The sequence below is a fragment of the Perca flavescens genome, chromosome 15 (genome assembly GCF_004354835.1).
Source record: "Perca flavescens isolate YP-PL-M2 chromosome 15, PFLA_1.0, whole genome shotgun sequence".
NCBI lineage: Eukaryota > Metazoa > Chordata > Actinopteri > Perciformes > Percidae > Perca > Perca flavescens.
In genome coordinates this window covers 532,787-545,286 of record NC_041345.1, presented here as the reverse complement: position 1 = coordinate 545,286, position 12,500 = coordinate 532,787, and the positions used below count along the sequence as shown (strand labels likewise).

General features: G+C 44.2%; 1 protein-coding gene across 1 annotated transcript in view; it reads right to left on the bottom strand.

Annotated features, from left to right (window-relative positions):
* The window catches only part of LOC114569257 (protein FAM57B-like), a 17,548-nt gene that overhangs the window by 1,640 nt on the left and 3,408 nt on the right, over nt 1-12,500 (bottom strand). Inside the window, exons 2-5 of the mRNA XM_028599072.1 lie at nt 9,985-10,068; nt 4,087-4,291; nt 3,127-3,222; nt 1,973-2,082 (exon numbers count right to left, since the gene is read on the bottom strand). Of these exons, the coding sequence (XP_028454873.1) occupies nt 1,973-2,082; nt 3,127-3,222; nt 4,087-4,291; nt 9,985-10,068 (495 nt within the window). The remainder of the gene's footprint in view (nt 1-1,972; nt 2,083-3,126; nt 3,223-4,086; nt 4,292-9,984; nt 10,069-12,500) is intronic.

The following is a 12,500-nucleotide window of genomic DNA, read 5'->3' as shown; positions in this document are numbered from 1 at the left end:
CTGGTGCTGGTTTGGAGCCAGAGCCTATAGTTTTAAATCGGTTCTTTGTTTTTGGACTACCAAAGCACCAGCTCCGAACCAGTAAAAGTGGTTCTTAAGTATAGCACCAAATCATCGCTAGTCAGAGGAGGAAACGAGCTGCTTTCTGGCACTATAACGGCGAGCCGAGGCAACACGTTGGATCAGTCGAGTTTGGACACCAATGTCGGTCTGCAAAGCCACGAACATCACTAGCAAAGCAACGTCCGCCATTGTTGATGGTGTGGTTGTGTTTGGCACCGGCGCGCTAACGTTGCTGGGAAAGATGAGACGTATACAGTAACGTAAGACCTGGCTCTTTAGCCTGGGGGAAAGCAAACCGGTTCTTTGGGGTCTCGTCAGTCGAACCAACTCCAAACCGGCACTAGCTCTAGCTCTGAACCAGAACCTGGTTCTTGTTGGTGGAAAAGGGTTAACAGAGACATTCATGCTGATTTCTGATCAGTGCTTTTAGGCTCCATCTACACTGCTACCTTTTCATTTTTAAACTAAAACCATCTCTGTCCACACAGGAGTTTTTGCTCCTGTAGCAAAACTAATCTGTGTCCATATCAACCAGGCAGCAGTGTTTCCACATGTGTCTGTTTTAGGGGCTCAGAAACACCGTGGGACACTTTAACATAGGACTGCAGGGCAAGGGTTTGAACCACTGGGGATTTTAGACACCTTTTTAGGGGGTATCAACACTGTATCTGTGTCACATTCTCATTAGGAGCTGAGCCCCCTAAAGGTCTGATCCTAGAATCGGCCCTGGTTCGAACCACCAACCTTCTGATTGAGCCACAGCTGCCTCATGGTGGGGGTACACATGGATGTTACAGCCTTAAAACGAAGATATGATTTTGTGAATCAAATTTTAATGTTACACATGTGGCACAGTGAATCTAGGATTAACTGTATCTGTGGGCTGATCTCTTAGTGACCACCTTATCTATAGGCCAGTAAGCCATCATCATTGGGAATTTATATTCGCTAATAATATGTCAGGGCATTTAAATTATTATTATCTTTTTTTTAAAAGACTCAAAAATTTACAATAATTTGGATGCCCCCCTGCAATGACTCTGAGGACCCCCTAGGGGTCCCGGAGCCCCTGTTGAAGATCTCTGCTAAAACGACATCAAAAGACAAACACTTAATTACAAACATAGCAGGATAAGACAATTAAAATGCCGGGAAGGCCGATATAAAAAGGTGAACTTTCTGCCTGGCTTTGAATATCACAATTAAAGGGGTATTTCTGATGTTGGTTCCACAGCTGTGGGCCAGCAACAGAAAAGGCTCTGTCGCCTTTTTGCTGGGACGAAGAGGAGTAGGTAAATACAGATGGATGTGCCTTGTATGTTTATGTGCTTTTGTATTTTAATATGGCAATGTTGGAAATTAGCTGTAGCTATAAATGCTGTGATGCTGTACATCGGAGATTTGTTGCACAAATGTTTATGTCTTAGCATCTGTCCCTATTCAAATGAACGTGAAATGAACTGAAAAGATTTTCGTTTTTAAACCATAAACCGTGTTAGAACCTAACACCTTCACGTTATAAACCACCCCTTATATTTAGGGCATTTTTCTTTTGTTTACAGTAAATAAATAATATACCAAAACAAATGTTAAAGTCAAGTTCATAAAGTCACTTTCTTTGCATTAATTTGATTCCCAATCAAGATACCCTGGTAAGAACTGCTTTCCATTGTTAATATGGACCTAAAAACAGTTGTAGGATTGCATTGAAATGCAAAATAATAGAATTTTAATCATGCGATAAAACATGTGATTAATCGCGATTAACTATAGAAATTCAGCGATTAATCGCGATTAAAAAATAAAAATAGTTTGACAGCTCTACTTATATTATATTCATGTATTTATACTTATATTACATGTACACATCAGAATCAGCTTTATTAACCAAGTACTTGAGTGCAGTTACCTGCTGTAGGCGTAGTACAGGTACGGGAAGAGTAACACGCGACAGCTGAAGAAGGTGAGCAGCATCAGGACGCCGTTGGCCTTGTGCAGCAGAGTGTGCTGCTGCTTGTACTGCAGAGAGAAGTTCAGGGTGAGTACGGAGGCTGAGGAGGGACATGTTTGTACCACACGATTAGGGCAATGGTAGGTTAAAAATAAATCAATACGGAGCCGAGGAAGGGGGTTAATATTCTGAGAAAAATCTCAGAATTTCCAAGACTGAAATTGTAAATCACTAGAAAAAAAATCACAAATTTACTAGAAAAATTCTCAGATATTAAAGTGGTACATTTATGAGAAAAAAACTCACAAATTTATGAGAAAAAAATCCCAATTTAATGAGAAAATAATTAATGCTGTCAGTTAAACGAGTTATTAACGGCGGTAACACAAACCCAATTTAACGGCATCAATGTTTTTATCGTGAGATTAACGTTATTTTTGGCCGTGCAAACTTTGTAGTTTTTTCACATGCTGTTGCAACAACTAGTTACGTTAGAAAAACTACAACACCCACACCAGCTGATGGCCGGGCACACAGCTGATGGCAATTCTCCCCCCCCCTCGTCAAAGCCGACAAAAGCACAAAGCAAGCCAATCCACTTTTCCATGTTGATAAGAGCATTAAAATGAGAAGAAATATAATAATGGGCCAAAAGAAATCAAGGGACATTTAGAATAGATAAAAATGTGCGATAATTGCGAGTTAACTATGACATTAATGCGATTAATCGCGATTAAATATTGTAATCATTTGACAGCACTAATAATAATCTTTAATGCTGTGAGTGAGGTTAAAGTGGTAAATTTATGAGAAAAAAAATCACAAAATTACGAGAAAATAAACTCAGAACTGGCCCTTTTCTCAAAAGACAAAAGGTCTTTTTACTTAATTTAATTTGCTTGTTATCTCGAGATAAAAATACATCATTTATTTCTGTGGGTTTGGGGTTACCTGGATCAGGACTTTGGGGTTACCTGGATCAGGACTTTGGGGTTACCTGGATCAGGACTTTGGGATTACCTGGATCAGGACTTTGGGATTACCTGGATCAGGACTTTGGGGTTACCTGGATCAGGACTTTGGGGTTAACTGGATCGGGACTTTGGGATTACCTGGATCAGGACTTTGGCCAGACAGACGCACGGTGTGCTGAGTTCCGCCAGAAACAAAACTCCCTGGAAGAAATCACCTTTCCCCTGCCGCCACAGCTGAAACACACACACACACACACACACACACACACACACACACACACACACACACACACACACACACACACACACACACACACAGCTGACACAATGGAAATTGATTTATGTGAAACAGGGACAATGCACAAATAAACATTCAACTTGTACTACAAGAGATGTCTTGGGCCAGGTTATAGCAACAGTTGCTAATTTCCACCTCTAGTCCCTGGGCAGGTACCTCTAGTCCCTGGGCAGGTACCTCTAGTCCCTGGGCAGGTACCTCTAGTCCCTGGGCAGGTACCTGCAGTCCCTGGACAGGTACCTGCAGTCCCTGGACAGGTACCTGTAGTCCCTGGGCAGGTACCTGCAGTCCCTGGACAGGTACCTGCAGTCCCTGGACAGGTACCTGTAGTCCCTGGGCAGGTACCTCTAGTCCCTGGGCAGGTACCTCTAGTCCCTGGGCAGGTACCTGCAGTCCCTGGACAGGTACCTGCAGACCCTGGACAGGTACCTGTAGTCCATGGACAGGTATGACAATTATACACAGTATAGTGTAGTATAGTCTAGTTGATGTAGACTACACTTGAACCAATCAGAGAGCCTGAAACATGGTTGATGTAGACTACACTTCAGCCAATCAGAGAGCCTGAACCATGGTTGATGTAGACTACACTTGAACCAATGAGAAAGCCTGAACCATGGTTGATGTAGACTACACTTGAACCAATCAGAGAGCCTGAACCATGGTTGATGTAGACTACACTTGAACCAATCAGAGAGCCTGAACCATGGTTGATGTAGACTACACTTCAGCCAATCAGAGAGCCTGAACCATGGTTGTTGTAGACTACACTTGAACCAATCAGAGAGCAGCATAGTCACCAGCGATGCAGGGAAGCAGAAGGCCACCATGAAGACGTGATGCAGCACCATGAGCTTCTCTCTGCGCAGGTACCCAGCCACAGCAGCCCCCCCCTCCTCGTGACCTTTGACCTGCAGCTTGTGCCGGTAGCACAGGAACATGGCGTAGATGTCGTAGGCAAAGTACGGCGTGGCGAACAGGATGTAGGTGTCGGTCAGCCAGTGACTGAGCAGGGAAACAGGAAGAGAGTCAGAGTGCAGGTCAGAAACAGAAAGACGCTATTTTGAATAAACATCTTTATTTTATTTATTTTATTATTTCAGGACAATGCACGTTTGATGAACATGTACAGCAGTACAGGTAAAAGTGCCAGATTGTAGCCCAAAGGCTAATTTCCATCTGTAGTCCATTAGACAGGTAGAAATTACAATAATAAGGACACAAGATATACGGTAGTAACATTTGCTATATATAACAGAGTAAAACAGGACGAAAGAAAAGAAAAACAGGACAATTCATCAGTAAAGGTTAAAACAGAGACACAACATACATATGCTCTACTGGGCTAATACGGTACAGCATACAGTTAGAGGTGACCCACGCTTGGTTAGCTCTAAGACAAAATATATACAGTAATAACATTTAAGAGAACTAGTTGTATGTGTGTGTGGTCTGGAGGTCGTCTAGGGACTTTTAGAGGCTCTTTTTAACCCTCATGGTGTCTTCCTGTCGACCATGCAACTCTGGGTCACAATTTAAAATTAAAACATGTTTTTCTTTTGTCCATTTTCCTAATGTTGTTGTCCCTATTCCCAATGTGTTTGTCCCTATTCCCAATGTTGTTGTGGCTATTCCCAATGTGTTTGTGGCTATTCCCAATGTTTCTGTCCCTATTCCCAATGTGTTTGTGGCTATTCCCAATGTTTCTGTCCCTATTCCCACTGTTTTTGTGGCTATTCCCAATGTTGTTGTGGCTATTCCCAATGTGTTTTTGGCTATTCCCAATGTTGTTGTGGCTATTCCCAATGTGTTTGTGGCTATTCAAAATGTTTTTGTGGCTATTCCCAATGTTGTTGTGGCTATTCCCAATGTTGTTGTGGCTATTCCCAATGTTTCTGTCCCTATTCCCAATGTTGTTGTCCCTATTCCCAATGTTGTCCTTATTCCCAATGTTTCTGTCCCTATTCCCAATGTTTCTGTCCCTATTCCCAATGTTTCTGTCCCTATTCCCAATGTTGTTGTGGCTATTCCCAATGTTTTTTTCCCTATTCCCAATTTTTCTGTCCCTATTCCCAATGTTTTTGTCCCTATTCCCATTTTTTCTGTCCTTATTCCCAATGTTGTTGTCCCTATTCCCAATGTTTTTGTCCCTATTCCCAAGGTTTCTGTCCCTATTCCCAATGTTTCTGTCCCTATTCCCAATGTTTCTGTCCCTATTCCCAATGTTTCTGTCCCTATTCCCAATGTTTCTGTCCATATTCCCAATGTTTCTGTCCCTATTCCCAATGTTTCTGTCCCTATTTCCAATGTTTTTGTCCCTATTCCCAATGTTTTTGTTGATTTTTGCTGCGCTTCTTTTATAATTTTTTTCCTCCAAATGCTATAAAATTGAATAAAACACCCAAATTCAATGAAAGTAGTGAAATGATAATTTATATTACTTACTTAGCATTTTATGGAACCATCCATGTTAAGAAACCCACATTTCTGGTATAAAAACGTTTTGAAAATGGGTCAAATTTGACCCGAGGACAATAGGAGACAGATGAAAACCTGAAATGGGAGAGAGGGGGGGCGAGGGGGGGTGACATGCAGCAAAGGGCCACAGGTTGGAGTCAAACCTGCGGCCGCTGCATCGAGGAGTGAACCTCTCTATATGTGCGCCTGCTCTACCAACTGAGCTACCCGGCCACGTAGGGGCTCTTTTATATTTATTTATTCACCTGTTTTGCACTTTTGCTGAAGTTTCGCAAGCTCCGGACGCTAAACTATTGACATTTCTCTAAACCAATCACAACCATCGTGGGCGGGGCTAAGCTCCGGACGGAGCCACGGTGTCTCTGCTAAATAGTCTCAGGAAGGAACTGGTTTTGGTGGAACATGTGTACGTTCAAAAGTAGTTTTAGTCGTGCAACAGAAAACTCCGATTGGACAGATAGTCTAGCTAGCTGTCTGGATTTACCCTGCAGAGATCTGAGGAGCAGTTAACCATAGTCCTCACAAATCAGCCGGAGGTTAGAGCCCCGACACAGAGACAGAGGAAGGGGACGCACATCCGGACTAAATGAGGGACATCTGGAGGAATTTACGGCAGAACGAGAGCAATCCAGGAAGTGGAACATTGTGGATATATAGACTGTAGACCAAGGGGGGTAAGCTTCGCTTCAGGACGCGAACCTCCGATGGCGCCATTTTGTTGCTACAAAGCGATCACCTCTTGTTAGCATTACACTGACCGCCATTTTTTTTTTACGTCACTTGACTGCGAATAACTTTACATCTGAAGCGTTTAAAGACTCTATTTCTCCGTTGTTTATTTCTAAAGAAACACGACAATGTATAAAAGGCTCCATTACCTTGTAGCTCACGTTATGACTCCGTAGCAGACGCTTTTATAACAATAGGCTAACGATTGGGTCATAACCACGAGACTTACTGTCACACAGTAGAGGAATTACCGTATAGTACAGGAGAAGCTCGCAGGCAGTTTGGACTTCCATTATCTGTTTAGGTTTAATTACTAATGTTAACTAGCATGTTAGTGATCAGTAATTACTAATGTTAACTAGCATGTTAGTGATCAGTAATTACTAATGTTAACTATCATGTTAGTGATCAGTAATTACTAATGTTAACTATCATGTTAGTGATCAGTAATTACTAATGTTAACTAGCATGTTAGTGATCAGTAATTACTAATGTTAACTAGCATGTTAGTGATCAGTAATTACTAGTGATCAGTAATTACTAATGTTAACTAGCATGTTAGTGATCAGTAATTACTAATGTTAACTAGCATGTTAGTGATCAGTAATTAGCCTGTGTCTATGTTATCTCCTTACATATACCTACACTCTCCGTCTCTGTGAGATTGGGAATGATTGAGATTTCTCTCTCACAGCTACCAGAAGACTTCACACTTTCAGACACGTTGCTCACGTCACATCTACGTCTTCAAGCTCAGTTGGAGGCTGCTCAGTAACACTCAGCCAGCACCGGGAAACAGACTTCTGATATCCTTCACTGGTCTCAGACCAGAGACAAGGGGTCTATTGGTCCATTATATATATATATATGTCAATGCTGTAGACTGGTGCTTGATTGAACAAAAGTGTGTTAAAATGGACCCATGTATGTTTGATTATTCACTGATGAAGTAAACTAGATTATTAGAGTCCTGCTTTATCAGCTGATCTTAATTTTCTAGTTTTATGTTGCAGATTCCTCCGATGATGTTGATGTGTTTGAGATTAACAAACTGAGATGTTGAAGAGGAGGTTTTAATGTGCAGCCGCTCCCAGAGGTCACTCGCTGGGGACATTTACATTTTAACAAATGAGGAACATCGTCTCCACTTTGACTGGGAAATGAAGGCTGACACAGGAAACCTGGGATTTACTGACAACACATACACACACACACACACACACACACACACACACACACACACACACACACACACACACACACACACAGACACACACACACACACACACACACACACACACACAGAGACACACACACACACACACACACACACACACACACAGAGACACACACACACACAGACACACACACAGAGACACACACACACACACACACACACAGACACACACACACACACAGACACACACACACACACACACACACACACAGACACACACACACACACACACACACACACACACACACACACACACACACACACACACACACACATATACAGCCAGACAAACATACATACACAACACACACACACACACACACACCCCCCCCCGGTCATCGTTTGTTTCCCAGCATCCTCAGCGTGCAGGATTAGCGTTAGCGTCTTAGCGACTGAAATAGCTCGGCTCAGATTGGTAATCAGATTACAGACTCAACACACACCAGTAGCTCCAGTTTGTTTTAACAATCAACACTGAATGTCCAGCTGGACGATTCATAAAACAGCATCACAATCACACTCACAGAGCTGAACAACAACAGGATGTCTGCTTTAAAGCTCTGGGGGGGTCAGGGCTGCTTTAAGCTAAATGCTACTAACAGCTAATGAAGGATTAGGGTCTGCAGGTCTGCAGGTTTCTGGTCATGAACCAAAGTATTGGACACATTGAAATGTTAACATGATTAGAAGTCAGAGGAAAGTTATAACTGTTCATACGCTTGAGAACGTGAATGATGAACCACATTTCCGGGAGATTTCCAAGATTAAAATCATAAATTTAAGAGAATTGGACACCTGGATATTCTCTGAGGTTTAGTGGTAAATTTACAAGAGAGAATTAACACAAATGATAAGAACATTTTGGTCTTAAACCAAAGTATTGGACACATAAAATGTTGACCTGATGAGAAGTCAGAGGACAGTTCTTACAGTTGAACCTGAGGGGAACTAGCCTGACCAGCCAGCTCCACATCAAGGTGTTGGGTTTGGGAACTCCCCATTGGTCAGGGCTCAATCTGAGGGGCGGGATAAAAGGTTATCTTTCAAATTCCCTCTGCACCAATAGGATAGCGCTCCAACCAATCAGAGCAAAGTTAGCTGGTAGATTAAACTTTAAACTCTGAACACATCTTCCTTTTTTAAGAATGACTTCAGTTTCGTTCTTTGTTCTTTTCTCAAAGAAAAGCTGAACTCCAAGTCTCCCAGAAGACCATAAGCCCCGCCCACCCACTCTATACACCATGTGATTGGTCCAGCCAGAGTTTGGTTTTTTGGCAGTTGGTCAAGGCCAGACCCCCTTCAGATACAGTATTAGGGGACCACTAAGGTCTATATAAAAGAGACTTCAGATACAGTATTAGGGGACCACTAAGGTCTATATAAAAGAGACTTCAGATACAGTATTAGGGGACCACTAAGGTCTATATAAAAGAGACTTCAGATACAGTATTAGAGGACCACTAAGGTCTATATAAAAGAGACTTCAGATACAGTATTAGGGGACCACTAAGGTCTATATAAAGAGACTTCAGATACAGTATTAGGGGACCACTAAGGTCTATATAAAAGAGACTACAGATACAGTATTAGAGGACCACTAAGGTCTATATAAAAGAGACTACAGATACAGTATTAGGGGACCACTAAGGTCTATATAAAAGAGACTACAGATACAGTATTAGGGGACCACTAAGGTCTATATAAAAGAGACTTCAGATACAGTATTAGGGGACCACTAAGGTCTATATAAAAGAGACTTCAGATACAGTATTAGGGGACCACTAAGGTCTATATAAAAGAGACTTCAGATACAGTATTAGGGGACCACTAAGGTCTATATAAAAGAGACTTCAGATACAGTATTAGGGGACCACTAAGGTCTATATAAACCCCACTGCAACTCCTCAAAGGCCTCAGGAAACTAACGCTTAAAGTTAAGCCATACTCTCTTTTTAGCGTGATTATCAACGCCGTTTGGCCTCCATTGACTTACATTACCTTGAGATTGCCAAAAAATCCTCTATGCAGGATCAACATGACATCATCACTCTGCACAAACATACACGCCCACTTTCTTAATATGGCGTGTTATCTGGACACATTTTGAGCGCCGTATACAATCACAAGGTAATGTAAGTCAACGGAGGCCAAACGGCGTCGATAAACACGCTAAAAAGAGAGTATGGCAGGATGAAGCCTGTAAGAGGAAACAGAAACTACAGAAGGTGAAAGAAAAGGAGAAGGAAGAGCTCACCTGTCCTCCACGATGTCCCTGCAGGACGAGGCGATGATCCATCCGGCCGAGGACGCCATCAGGGCCTGGACGGAGGACACCAGACTGAGAGGACAGAGAGGACCTGTTACACTGGACTACACCAGACTGAGAGGACAGAGAGGACCTGTTAAACTGGACTACACCAGACTGAGAGGACAGAGAGGACCTGTTACACTGGACTACACCAGACTGAGAGGACAGAGAGGACCTGTTACACTGGACAGACTACACCAGACTGAGAGGACAGAGAGGACCTGTTACACTGGACAGACTACACCAGACTGAGAGGACAGAGAGGACCTGTTACACTGGACTACACCAGACTGAGAGGACAGAGAGGACCTGTTACACTGGACTACACCAGACTGAGAGGACAGAGAGGACCTGTTACACTGGACAGACTACACCAGACTGAGAGGACAGAGAGGACCTGTTACACTGGACTACACCAGACTGAGAGGACAGAGAGGACCTGTTACACTGGACTACACCAGACTGAGAGGACAGAGAGGACCTGTTACACTGGACTACACCAGACTGAGAGGACAGAGAGGACCTGTTACACTGGACTACACCAGACTGAGAGGACAAAGAGGACCTGTTACACTGGACTACACCAGACTGAGAGGACAGAGAGGACCTGTTACACTGGTCTACACCAGACTGAGAGGACAGAGAGGACCTGTTACACTGGACTACACCAGACTGAGAGGACAGAGTGGACCTGTTACACTGGTCTACACCAGACTGAGAGGACAGAGAGGACCTGTTACACTGGACTACACCAGACTGAGAGGACAGAGAGGACCTGTTACACTGGACAGACTACACCAGACTGAGAGGACAGAGAGGACCTGTTACACTGGACTACACCAGACTGAGAGGACAGAGAGGACCTGTTACACTGGACTACACCAGACTGAGAGGACAGAGAGGACCTGTTACACTGGACTACACCAGACTGAGAGGACAGAGAGGACCTGTTACACTGGACTACACCAGACTGAGAGGACAGAGAGGACCTGTTACACTGGACAGACTACACCAGACTGAGAGGACAGAGAGGACCTGTTACACTGGACTACACCAGACAGAGAGGACAGAGAGGACCTGTTACACTGGACAGACTACACCAGACTGAGAGGACAGAGAGGACCTGTTACACTGGTCTACACCAGACTGAGAGGACAGAGAGGACCTGTTACACTGGACTACACCAGACTGAGAGGACAGAGAGGACCTGTTACACTGGTCTACACCAGACTGAGAGGACAGAGAGGACCGGTTACACTGGACAGACTACACCAGACTGAGAGGACAGAGAGGACCTGTTACACTGGACTACACCAGACTGAGAGGACAGAGAGGACCTGTTACACTGGACAGACTACACCAGACTGAGAGGACAGAGAGGACCTGTTACACTGGACTACACCAGACAGAGAGGACAGAGAGGACCTGTTACACTGGACAGACTACACCAGACTGAGAGGACAGAGAGGACCTGTTACACTGGACAGACTACACCAGACTGAGAGGACAGAGAGGACCTGTTACACTGGACTACACCAGACTGAGAGGACAGAGAGGACCTGTTACACTGGACTACACCAGACTGAGAGGACAGAGAGGACCTGTTACACTGGACTACACCAGACTGAGAGGACAGAGAGGACCTGTTACACTGGACAGACTACACCAGACTGAGAGGACAGAGAGGACCTGTTACACTGGACAGACTACACCAGACTGAGAGGACAGAGAGGACCTGTTACACTGGACTACACCAGACTGAGAGGACAGAGAGGACCTGTTACACTGGACTACACCAGACTGAGAGGACAGAGAGGACCTGTTACACTGGACTACACCAGACTGAGAGGACAGAGAGGACCTGTTACACTGGACTACACCAGACTGAGAGGACAAAGAGGACCTGTTACACTGGACTACACCAGACTGAGAGGACAGAGAGGACCTGTTACACTGGTCTACACCAGACTGAGAGGACAGAGAGGACCTGTTACACTGGACTACACCAGACTGAGAGGACAGAGTGGACCTGTTACACTGGTCTACACCAGACTGAGAGGACAGAGAGGACCTGTTACACTGGACTACACCAGACTGAGAGGACAGAGAGGACCTGTTACACTGGACAGACTACACCAGACTGAGAGGACAGAGAGGACCTGTTACACTGGACTACACCAGACTGAGAGGACAGAGAGGACCTGTTACACTGGACTACACCAGACTGAGAGGACAGAGAGGACCTGTTACACTGGACTACACCAGACTGAGAGGACAGAGAGGACCTGTTACACTGGACAGACTACACCAGACTGAGAGGACAGAGAGGACCTGTTACACTGGACTACACCAGACAGAGAGGACAGAGAGGACCTGTTACACTGGACAGACTACACCAGACTGAGAGGACAGAGAGGACCTGTTACACTGGTCTACACCAGACTGAGAGGACAGAGAGGGAC